The sequence below is a fragment of the Hemitrygon akajei genome, chromosome 19, assembly GCF_048418815.1.
Source record: "Hemitrygon akajei chromosome 19, sHemAka1.3, whole genome shotgun sequence".
NCBI lineage: Eukaryota > Metazoa > Chordata > Chondrichthyes > Myliobatiformes > Dasyatidae > Hemitrygon > Hemitrygon akajei.
Window position 1 is genome coordinate 10,678,254 of NC_133142.1, and position 12,775 is coordinate 10,691,028.

A 12,775-nucleotide genomic window follows, 5' to 3' on the forward strand; every position below is an offset into this window, starting at 1 on the left:
GACCATAAGGAACAGAATCAGGCCACTTAGCTCATTGAGTCTGCTCCTCCATTTCGTCATGGCTGATCTATTTCCCTCCCAGCCCCAATCTCCTGCCTTCTCCCCATATCTCATCATGCCCTGACTAATCGAGAATCTATCAACCTCTGCCATAATTATACACAATGACTCAGCCTCCATAGCTGCCAGTGGCAATGAATTCCACAGATTCACCACTCTCTGGCTGAAGAAATTCATTCTCATCTTTGCTCTAAATGGGCATCCCTTTATTCAGAGGCTGTGTCCTCTGGTCTTAGACTGCCCCTCCATAGGAAACATCCCCTCCACCTCCACTCCATCAAGGCCTTTCAATACAGTATTCGATAGGTTTGAATGAGATCCACCCTCCCCCCCCGCATTCTTCTGGATTCCAGTGAGTACAGGCCCAGAGTCGTCAAGCATTCATTTGATAAGCCTTTCAGTCTCAGAATCATTTTTGTGAACCTCCTTTGAGCCCTCTCCAATGTCAGCAGATCCTTTCTTAGATGAGGCCCAAAACTCCAAGTGAGGCCTCACCAGTGCCGTAAACAGCCTCAACATTACAAACTTGCTTTTATATTCTAGTCTTCTTGAAATGAATGCTAATGGCACGCTTGCCTTCCTCATCACTGGCTCAACCTGCAAATTAACCTTTAAGAAATGCTGTATGAGGACTTCCAAGTTCCTTTACACCTCAGATTTTTGAATTTTCTCTCCATTTAGAAAGTATTCTACATCTTTAATTCTTCTACTAGCACTGTGCATTGTTGAGTTTCAGCTATAATCTTCTGTAGGCTTGCCTAATAACCTGTTCGTGCATCGTATCATCCGTGGCAGGGTGGGTGTAACTGTCAGTTCTGAAATTGGGAGCTTCAGATGGAAGCCCAGGCTTTGATCACATTAACCTGAGCAACAATGAGGACAAAATATTCTGCCAGAGGCTTTCTCTTTCAAAGTATATGGCAAATGAAGGTTTACAAAGGCTGATATAATTAGTATAAAGAGTAGCTGAGGTTTCCCGGATCAATATCCCACTTTGCACAATCAACTCTGCCAAGAAAACATAAACAGATTGACTTTATTTGCACGTGCACATTGAAACGTCAGAACATACAGTGAAATGCATCGTTTGTGTCAACAACCAACCCAGTGAGAAGATGTACTGGGGGCAGCCCGCAAGTGCACTGACATAGCACGGTGACAGCTTACAACCTGCACATCCTTGGAATGTGAGAGGAACTCGGAGCACCCAGAGGAAACCCACAGGGCCATGGGGAGAACATGCAAACTCCTTGCAGATAGCGACACAATTGAAACCGGGTCGCTGGCGCTGAGAAGCATTATGCTACCTCGCTGCCCTTGGAACCGGTGAATCATCCCGTGATGTCAGTGGAATCTTGCTGTGTACACAGTTGCCCGTTTTGCATGCTTCTTTGAATATTGAAGTCGTGACCAATGAGAAACAATTTGTGATGTTTCTGTGTGAGAGGGTGGTGTTGCCCATTATCGTTGGATTGGATGGATGGATGGCATCCGTCAGTCTCGCGAGACCATGGATCTGCGCCTGGAAAGTCTTGTCTCAGCCTCTCCAGGGCGCAGGCCTGGGCAACGTTTTATGGAAGACCGGCAGTTGCCCATGCAGCAAGTCTCCCCTCTCCACGCCACCGATGTTGTCCAAGGGAAGGGCAAGGGTCGATACAGCTTGGCGCCAGTGACGTCGCAGGAGTTGCCAGAGCAAGGTTGAAGACAACATTGGACTGGCTTAGGGACTCCAGCTCCAGATTTGTCTTCAGGGTTTACTCCCGAAGCTTTTCCCATGAGTGGGTATGGCCACAAGGCAGCGGAGGTTTGAAATCAGAGTTTTCCCTTTCTTAGATGGACTGCCTTCCCAGGCTGACGAGCTCCATAAACCCCTTATTGTTATTACCCACGTTTTTAATACTCTGACTAATTTAAGGGAGAATAAGTCTTCACTCAGTTAAATATGGTTCAATTTCTTTTGAGTCCAAGTAGTGAGTCTATTTTCCCTCACACAAGCTCGTGGCTTGTTTATTGACCAGAGAAGAGATTCTATCAATGGACAATTTAATTCCATAAGCCCCTTGTCCGCATCATTAAACTTTGACATTTGTGGAATAATTTTCCAAGGTCATCCAAACAGTATCCCTTGTCTCCACCTGTACTGGGTTGGCAAATTGTGGTTGCTGTGTGCAGCAGCCTACCTTCTTACAACCAAACAACACGCACCCCCTCCGCCCCCACCCGAGCTCTTGGCGGGATATTTAACGTGGTCCGGTGCTGCTTCAGGGCATCCTCCATTGAGATTAGTAAAAGCCTGAGCCTTCTTACTGCTGCCAAGGCTGTCCCGTGAATTGTTCCCTCACTGAGGGCTCTTTGTTAAAACACAGTGAAGGAATGTCATTTCCTAGCTCCAGAAATGTCAAACTGAACAAACTAAGAATTGCTGTAAGAGAACAAGACTAGTGCTCGGCGTGACCCCCACAGCTGATGACTCAGTATGCTAACAGCAAAATCTATTCAGGATTTACTTGGTTCCAAAGTTCTTGTATAAATATATCTGCCTCTGCATTTTATAAATACTGTGCAGTGGCTGTGTGTGTTGGTCATTTGTCTTCTTGGTATCCTTTAGACATTCAGCAGAAAAGAATCAGTTTTCTGTCTAATAACCTCCATACTGATGAGATGAATATTGATGTCTCCTTCCGGTAGACAAATTTTCCCACCTCCCCCTTCCTCTATTCCCCGCTCTGACATTTTACCTCTTCTCACTTGCCCATTACTACCCCCTTCTCTTTCTCCTATGGTCAGCTCTCTCCTCCTATCAGATTCCTTCTTTTCCAGCCATTGACCTTTCCACCCACCTGGCTTCACCTATCACCTTCGAGCCAGCCTCATTCCCCTCCCCCCATCTTTTTAGTCTGGTGTCTTCCCCTTTCCTTCTCAGTCGTGACGAAGGGTTTCTGCCCGAAATGTTGACTGTTTGTTTAATTCCATAGATGCTGCCTGACCTTCTGAGTTCCTCCAGAATTTCGTGTGTGGAGGTTTCTTTATAATTACTGAATGTTGTTTTGTCTTTGTTTCATCACACCCTGACCGACACACTACACCAAATTCCTAATACATGTAATTGCACAGTATAGGGCAAATAAAGTTGATCCTCATGGCCAACTTCCAGTTCAGAATCAGAATCAGGTTTATTATCACTGACATGCTGTAGTCATGAAATTTGTTATATTGTGGCAACTACAGAGCAATACTCCCAAGGCAGACTCTCCCTGACGAGGGAGCAGGTCAGATAACACCCCATGATCTTGTGGTGGCACAACAGCATAGTGGTTAGCACAACACTTTAAAGTTCAGGTGATTGATGCACCATCAATAACTCTCCGAGACGTGAGGCGAGATATAGACTTTCTATTGGCTGGAAGAAAGAACAAGCAGCAGTTGACCACCACACTGCATCCTGGAGACTGAGGCCGGGGCGGAGTCCCCAATCGCCTTTATACCGGGGTCCGTGGGAGGAGCCACGGTCAGTGGGAGGAGCCACAGGAGCAGTCAGCAGGGGGGCGTGTCCAGACAGGTATATTAGTTCACCACGGTGATACAGGTTCAATTCCCACCGCTGCCTGTAAAGAGTTTTTAAGTTCTCCCTGTGACTGCATGGGTTTCCTCTGGGTGCTCTGATTTCCTCCCACAGTCTGAATTCTTACTAGCTGGTAGGTTAATTGGTCACTGTAAGTTGTTACATGATTAGGCTAGGATTGAATTGTGGGATTGCTGTGCAGTGTGGCTCAAAGGGCCTATTTCATGCTGTTTCTCAATAAATAAATAAAATAGTAAAAATTACCGCATTACAATAAGAAATATTAAAAATATGTCAATAAGTAATGCTAAAAGAGAGTAAAATTGTGTGGTAGTGTCATGGACCATTCAGAAACCTGATGGTGGAGAGAAGAAAGTGTTTCTAAACCATTAAGTGTGTGTCTTTAGGCTCCTGTATCTGCTCTCTGATGATCGTAATGAGAAGAGAACATGTCCTGTGTGGTGAGGGCCCTTTAGGCATTGCCTTTTGAAAATGTCCTCAATGGTGGTTAATGGTTGAGAACAACACCTCATCTTCCATCTGGGCAGTCTACAACTTAGTGGTATGAACACTGAATTTTCCAATGTCAGGTAACCCACCTTTTCTCCCTCCTTCATGTTCCACTTGCCCCCAGCCCCCACTGTCCTTCAGTTGCATTCTCTTCCCCCACTGAGATGTGTCTGACCAGCATCTTTCTATTTATCACTTTTATTATCATCATCACCATTGTGTGCCGTGTTGTTTGACACGAGCGATCCATGACCATGATTGTTCTTGGAAATTTTTTCTATAGAAGTGGTACTGTCTTTACAAAGCAGGTGACCCCAGCCATTATCAATACTCTTCATAGACTGTTAACCTGGTATCAGTGGTCACATAACCGGGATATACATCAGATATACATCATATATCTGTGATATACATCAGCTGCTCACTTGACCATCCACCACCTGCTGCCATAGCTTCAGGTGACCCTGATCAGGGAACTGAGCAAGTGCAACACCTTGCACAAGGGTGACCTGCAGAACAGTGACGGGAAGGAGTGCCTTACACCATTTTTGGTAGAGACATGTCTCCATGCCACCACACTACCAGATTATACAGGGACCGAATATTGTAAGGACAAGATAGAGTGGACATGGAGAGGATGTGGGAGATTCTAGGAACAGAAGACAGAACCTCAGAATATAAGGATGTCCCTTTAGAACAGAGATGAGGAGGAATTCAGGAGGCAAAGAAACAGCAGAATATCAGGTTGTGGGAACTCAAAAAGTGATATTCAGTTTGGGTAGCCTCCGACCTGATGGCATAATTTCTCCAATCTCCCACCTTTCCCTTTTTCTCCTTTTCCATTCTCCATACTGGCTCCTGCCTTACCTCCTTCTCTTCTCTTCACCTGCCTATCATGCCCTCCCCCTTCCCTTTCTCGCACGATCCACTCTTCTCTCCTATCAGACATCTTCTTCTTCAGCCCTTTACCTTTCCCACCTACCATCTCCATACTTCTCCCTTCGTTCCCCCCCCCCCCTCCACCCACCTATCTTTACCCCTCTCCTGGCTTCACATATCTCCTTTTACTTCGTTCACCTTTGCGTCCCCTCCCCTCCCTTCTTATTCTGGCTCCTTTCCTTTCCAGTCCTGATTAAAGGTCCTCTGCCTGGCCTGCTGAGCTCCTCCAGCATTTTGTGTGTGATAATACGTATTTCTCTGCTCTGACTAAGTCGCATTTGTGAGGGAGCTGGTGTTCTCTTCCCCTGCAGATACTGGAATGATACTGAAGACAATTGCCCTGCGGAAGGGGAATGCTGTTCAGAGTGAGGAGGTGATTCTGGAGGAACTCCAGGTGTTCAAGGTACTCATATTGTTATTAGATTGTAACAATATACATGAAATAGAAGCAGAAATAATTATTTGGGCAGATGTTCCTGCTCCCTATCCAATAAGAGCATAGGTGATTTTCAACCTTGGCCCACTTTCCTGCTTTAACTTCACACCCCTCGGTTCCCCGCGGTATTTAGAAATCTATCAGTCTCCTGTCTAGAGGCGTTTTGCTCAAAGAATTCCAAAGGCTATTCACTTTCTGTGTGAAAAAACGTTTTACCTCGATGCTGAATGGCTGATCCCTTCATTGTGAGATGGAGCTATTTGGTTCTGCAGCACTGTTCAGGAGCAGGGAGGTTCTACTGCAGTTGTACAAGGCCTCGGTGAGACCACACCTAGAGTATTGTGTGCAGTTTTGGTCCCCTAATCTGAGGAAAGACATTCTTGCCATAGAGGGAGTACAAAGAAGGTTCACCAGATTGATTCCTGGGATGGCAGGACTTTCATATGAAGAAAGACTGGATCGACTAGGCTTATACTCACTGGAATTTAGAAGACTGAGGGGGGATCTTATTGAAACGTATAAAATTCTGAAGGGATTGGACAGGCTAGATGCAGGAAGATTGTTTCTGATGTTGGGGAAGTCCAGAACGAGGGGTCACAGTTTAAGGATAATGGAGAAGCCTTTTAGGACCGAGATGAGGAAAAACTTCTTCACACAGAGAGTGGTGAATCTGTGGAATTCTCTGCCACAGGAAACAGTTGAGGCCGGTTCATTGGCTATATTTAAGAGGAAGTTAGATATGGCCCTTGTGGCTAAAGGGATCAGGGGGTATGGAGAGAAAGCAGGTACAGGGTTCTGAGTTGGATGATCAGCCATGATCATACTGAATGGCGGTGCAGGCTCGAAGGGCCGAAGGGCCTACTCCTGCACCTATTTTCTATGTTTCTATATTTCTATGTGCAAAAGTCTTAGGCACATGTATATAGCTAGGGTACCTAAAACTTTTGCATGGTTCTGTATTTGTCAATCTGGAGTGGAGAGCTGGCAGAAGCTTCATCCCACCCCCCCCACTTCTGGCAGAAGCAAAGGTTCTTGGGAATGGTGAGGGCGGAGTGCTACAGGAGGGGTGTAGGACAGGTGGCACAGAAGGAGAGCTAGTGGCATGGAGTGGCATAAGATGCAGCCAGCCCTGAGACACCAGGCAAGGTCATTTGATTCCAAACATTTGGTTTATCGATCATTACAGAATGCCTCTGAGGTGCTTTCCACTCCCTCGCCTATCCCCCCTTTCCAAACCACAATTCCCCTCTCCCTGTCCCCTTCCCACACCTCAGTCCACAATAGAGACACATATCAGAATCAGGTTTATCATCACTCACACATGCTTTTTCTACAGCTGCAGCAGCAGTCCAGTTTTGTGCAAAAGTCTTAGGAACCCACCTTTATATATGTGTGCCTAAGATTTTTGCACAGTACCTGACAGTACTGATATGTACAGAGAAGTGCCCCAAACAATGAACGACAGTGAAACGTAAAAAGCCCAACGTCTCCCCCAGCTCCCGTCCCTCCAGTGTGTAAACGGCAGCAAGCAACAATCCCCCTTCCCCCCACCAACAAGAAAAACATTGGCGCCATCACCGAGCACTCAAGCGTGAGCAAAGCAACAGCAAAGACACAGTTACTCCAAAGACTTCACATTTCACCCGGTATTCGACATACCGCAGGTTCTCTCTCTCCCTAATACAGGAGAAGGAGGTGCCACCATTTTTCCCAGTGAGCGGGGAGCCATAACAAACAACTCGCTGGTTTATGATGTTAAAAATCCATTACGTCACTTTTTCAGAGTTCTGTTCCTAAGATCGCAAAGGTCCCGGGTCTTTGGGCACACAGCAGTAGATTTTCCGACTCCCCCAATGACACACGGGTCTCCTGCCATGACACTGACTCTTGATCCGCCCTTCTCCAGAGCCCCAAGATCCTAGGCTTCCAAATCCGAGCCGGAGTGTCAGGCCGAATCCTTGACGCGCTGAACAACAGCCCCTAGAAACCCCTAGAAACCCCTAGAACAGGTCCCGTTCCTGCAAAGAACTAAAGTCAGTGTGTAACTCCAGGTCAGGGTCTTCAAAAGATCCCTGAAAGGGAAAAAGAAAGCTATTAAAAATGGAAATAGAGCTGCTTCAGAGGATGCAAACAAAGGAGTCGCCATTTAGCACCATCTTAACTTTGCTTCGCCTCCTCTTGAACTCAAAGTTCAAAGTAAATTTATTAACAAAGTACGTATGTATTACCAAATACTTCCTTGAGGTTCCTTTTCTCACAGGCATTTATAAAAAAAATGATAGAATTTATAAAAATCATACATAAACAGTCAAAGTCTGACAAACAACCAATATGCAAGGTACAATAATACTGAGAGTATGATTTGTAAAGAGTCCCTGAAGGTGAGTCCGTAGGCCACAGAATCAGTTCAGAGGAGAGGTGAATGAAGTTATCCACGCCAGTTCAAGAGCCCGATGATTGAACTGTTCCTGAACCTGGTGGTGTGGGGCCCAAGGCTTCCTACCTCAAGCCTGGTGATAGTAGTGAGAAGAGGGCACGGTCTGGATGATGGGGTTTTCGATGATGGATGTTGCTTGCATGTGGCAGCGCTCCATGTAAGTGTACTCAGTGGTGGGAAGGGTTTTACCTGTGATGGACTGAGCTATATCCATCACTTCTTGTAGCCTTCTCTGTTTCTGGGCAGTGGCGTTTTCCATCCCAGGCTGTGATACAACCAGTTAGCGTACTTTCCACTGTGCATCTATAGAAGTTGTCAAAGTGTTAGGTGACATGCTGAACCTACTCAGACACTGGGAAAGATCAGAGGTACAATGAAAAGTTTGTTTGCACCAGCATCACATGCGGGCAGAACACACGGAACATAAGTTGTACATAAATTACCAGGCAACCAAGATAAAGACTGTGCAAAACAAGGTATTAGTATGAAAATGAATGCAATCAGAAACAAGTCCTTCATAACACAAGAGGTGGTTTGTAGCATTCTGTTGCTAAGGAAGAATTAAGGTTGCATAGGTCAGTTCAAGAAGCTGAAAATTAACATGTTGTTAATAGAGAGGGGAGGGCTGTGCCCATGATGGAATGGGCTGTTTCTACAAAACTTTGTAGCCTCTGCAGTATTCATGCATGTAGGAATTGTCAAATGAGTCAGGATCCTTCAACAGTGCCTCTAGAGGTTTGTTGGAATATCTGGTGATGTGCCAAATCTGCTCAATCTACTTTCACCTAAGAAAGTTGAATTATCTTCATCATAATTGTATCTATGTTCTGGGCCCTAAACAGGCCATCTGAGATTTTAATCCCCAGAATTTGAAGCTGCTAACTCCTATCCGCCAACCTTTTTCCCCGAGATAAAACCAATTTCAAGATTACTCCCAAGGAAAAAGAGTTAATCATGTTCATCACAGCTTCTGTTTTAACTTTGGCAGGTTTCAAATCCCATCACAGCAATGGAGATCTCTGTGAAGCGGGTGAGTACCTCAGTTCCCTGGCCTGCTTTCCTTTCTGTCCTTTGGGTGCTCTTAAGCCACGGAAGGTTTAGATCGGGGTGCCCAACTTTTCTTATGCCTTGGACCAATTCCATTAAGCAAGGGGTCTGTGGACCCTAGGTCGGGAACCCCTGATTTAGATAATTTAGATAAAAGCAAGCCCTTCGGCCCACCATATCTATACTGACCCTCAGACACCCGACTCTACTATTTTCATTTACCAAAACTTGTTTCATAGCCTACTATGCCTTGCTGGTTATATAGATGTTTATGAACTGTTGGGGGATTCTCTTCTTCCACCACCTTCTCAAGCAGTGTTTTCTAGTTCACAATCACCCTCCAGGTGAAGAAAACTCTTCCTCAGATCCCCTATAATCCTCTTACTCCTCACTTTAAACCTATGCCCATCTCTGCCATGTGGAAAATTTCCTTAAACTCTACCCTATCTAAAGCTTTTATAATTTTGTAGACCTCTCTATCAGGTTCCTTTGAGCCTCCTCTGCTGCAAGGAAAACAAGTTCATCCCCTTCTAACACAAGCGATTCTGAAGATGCTGGAAATCTTGAACAACACACACAAAATGCTGGAGGAACTTAAAAAGTCAAGCCATATATATGGAGGGGGATAAACAGTTGCCAGTTCAGACTGAGAGCCTTCATCAGGACTGAAGAGGAAAGGGGAAGATGCTAGAAGAAGAAAGTGAGGGAGGGGAAGAAATGCAAGCTTTGAAAGGTGACACCAGATGAGGGTGAGGGTGGATGAGTGGAAGAGGGAGGGATGAAGAAATTGGGAGGGGATAGGTGGAAGAGGTAAAGGGGTGAAAAAGAAGGGATCTACTAGAAGAGGATAGTGGGCCACAGAAGAAAGGAAGGAGGAGGGGAACCAGAGGAAGATAATGGGCAGGTGAGGAGAACAGAAGGGGTAACCAGAATGGGGAAAGGATAAAGAGTGAAGGGAGAAAGGGAGACATTATTGGAGGCTATGAAGACAAAATATGAAGCACTGCTCCTCCAACCTGAGATTGGCCTCATCATGGCAGTAGAGCTGGCCATGGACAGACATGTGAGAATAGGAATGGGAAGCTGAATTGAAACGGGTAGCCTGCCTTGTGTGAGCGAAGTTCCACCTATCCAATCTCTCCTCCAGTCCATATCTGGTGAATCTTCATCCATGTTGCTTGTCTACACATTCTTGTTGTTCTCCTTCTTTGCAGCAACAGCTGTATGTTGCCTCCAGAATGGGGGTGGCCCTAGTGAAGCTCCATCAGTGTGAGACATATGGCAGTGCCTGTGCCGAATGCTGCCTGGCCAGGGACCCTTACTGCGCGTGGGATGGGAGCTCTTGTACCAAATACCAGCCTGCTGCCAAGAGGTAACCTGTCTGACCCCAGGTCACAACTGAAGCCCTTCCACTGTCCTTTGGAATGTACTGCATTCTATTTGGGGAGGATGCAATATATGGATTTTGCTAATGATACAATTGTGAGCATTTGTTCATGCACGTTCTATGGCAGGGGTGGGCAAACTTTTTGACTTGTGGGCCACAAAGGGTTCTAAAATTTGACAGGGGGGCCGGACCAGGAGCAGATGGACGGAGTGTTTTGGTAATACACCTCATAAGAGAAAATAAAATATCATGGGATATGTAGAAAACATGTGCTTTAATTTCAATTGAAAATGAACAAATGCATTACAACAAAATATCTGTCTTTGAAGTCCCATGGTATTTAGCTATTTATTGAAATAACTTTTAAAACACTGAAAATTAAATGAATAAAATACAGCTTTTTTAATAGTAACAGTTATTATTTTAAAGCACTGAAAATTCTGTTATCCTTCAAGATATTATCATCATCACTCTCCTCCTGACTGTCTTTATTTCAAAAGCGGTAGGAGATGCAGGTCTATTTGTCCTGCTCCTTCTTATTCAATTGTCCCCTGTGCCAAAACTCACAACGACCAGCAGAAGGACAGAACAGTGACAGCGCGCCAGTATGCGGAGCGCGTTATTTGATCTGGAGCGCATTTTTTATTTTGAGAACGTACGTGCACCTGCGCACTACTCATGTCCATCACTTAACAGAAATGACATGTAACATGTAAGGCTTATTGAAAAAAATATTTTCAAATGCATTTTTTACATAACACAACGAAGAAACTTATTTTTAATTTCAGTGGGAACAGTGTTGTTGGTCTCCCTTTTTAGCCAGCGCATCAAAGTCTGGATTTAGTTTTGTTGTGGCGATTCTCAGGATGGATCTGAGGTGTTAACAAGGTTTATTAATATAATTTCATCAAGTTCTGCGGGCCGGATTAAAAAGCTTAACGGGCCGCATATGGCCCGCGGGCCGTAGTTTGCCCATGCCTGTTCTATGGGCTAATCCGTGAAAAAAGTATTTTTTACTAGATCTGTTTCCAAAGGAGATTGATATGGAAATACTTCAGGAACTTTTAGAACATAGAACAGATACATAGTCAACAACTATTCAAGAACAACTTCTTTCCCTCTGTCCCTCTGCCATCAAGTTTCTGAATGGACATTGAACCCATGAAAACTACCTTACTACCTTTTTGCACTGCTTATTTAATTTGTCTTCATATATATATAGTAATTCACTGTTTTTATTATTGTGTTGCAATGTATTGCTACCGCATAACAACAAATTTCACAGTGTATGCCAGATTCTGATTCTGAACTGTACAGTCCAGAACCCTTCAACCGATGGCGTTGTGCCAATCTTATACCCCGTTCTAAGATCAATCTAACCCTTCCCTCCTACATGGCCCTCCATTTTGCTATCATCAATGAACTGATCTAAGAGTTTCTTAAATGCGCCTAATTGTCTACCTCTAGCTCGACCCCTGGCAGCACATCCCGTGCACCTATCTCTCTCTGTATAAAGAAACTACCTTTGAAATTCCCCCCCCCCCCACACCTTCCATCAATCACCTTAAAATTATGCCCCTATGTATTAGTCTTTTCCACCCTGGGAAAAAGTCTCTGGCAATCCACTTGATGAATCCCACTTATCATCTTGTCCACCTCTATCAAGTCACCTCTCATCTTTCTTCACTCCAAAGAGAAAAGCCCCATTTCACTCAGTCTAACCTCATAAGACGTGCTCTCTAATCCAGGCTGTATCTTGTTGTGTGTTTTTTGTTAGTGACACAGCTCAGTTATGGCCCTCCCAGCTCAACAATCCTGCACAGCCCAATTACGCCCGTGTGACTAATTAACGGTCTTTGGAACGTGGGAGGAAAGTGGACCACGTGGGAGGAAAGTGGAGCACCTGGAAGAAATGTGGCTACAGGGAGAACATACTGTACAAATTCCGTAAAGATAGCATTAGAATTGAACCCAGTACATTGGTGCTGTAATAGCTTTATGCTAACCACTGTTTGGCTGTGTTGCCCCTTTTAAAACAGTTTCTTTTTAGGAAATGAACTTCTGAAGATTGTTCTAAAGCAAGGATTCCCAACCTGGGGTTCATGGCCCCTCAGTTAATGGTAGGGGTCCATGACACAAAAAGGCTGGGAACCACTGTTCTAAAGTTAACAAAGTGCTTTTGAAGCACTGTCAAGATAGTAACACTGGAAACATTACGAACTCCTACTATTTGACATACTCATCTGCTTTAAAGACGCTGGTTCTAGGCTGACACAGGAGCGAAGCACATGAATGGGAGTGTGAATATTTGCCAGATGAGTTGTGGAAACACACCCTATGTCCCAAATTGTCCAGGCCAACCAAGGTGCCTATTTGAGCTCGGCCCATTTGCCTGCA

At 44.9% G+C, this 12,775-nt stretch overlaps 1 protein-coding gene and 1 long non-coding RNA gene across 2 annotated transcripts in view; one reads left to right on the forward strand and one right to left on the reverse strand.

Annotated features, from left to right (window-relative positions):
- Positions 1-12,775, forward strand: part of sema3bl (sema domain, immunoglobulin domain (Ig), short basic domain, secreted, (semaphorin) 3bl) — a 211,601-nt gene that overhangs the window by 181,125 nt on the left and 17,701 nt on the right. The window contains exons 12-14 of the mRNA XM_073072062.1: positions 5,383-5,474; positions 8,933-8,974; positions 10,206-10,363. Of these exons, the coding sequence (XP_072928163.1) occupies positions 5,383-5,474; positions 8,933-8,974; positions 10,206-10,363 (292 nt within the window). The remainder of the gene's footprint in view (positions 1-5,382; positions 5,475-8,932; positions 8,975-10,205; positions 10,364-12,775) is intronic.
- Positions 7,495-12,775, reverse strand: part of LOC140741738 (uncharacterized) — a 109,275-nt gene continuing 103,994 nt past the window's right edge. Inside the window, exon 4 of the long non-coding RNA XR_012102120.1 lies at positions 7,495-7,525. This is a non-coding gene — a long non-coding RNA (uncharacterized lncRNA). The remainder of the gene's footprint in view (positions 7,526-12,775) is intronic.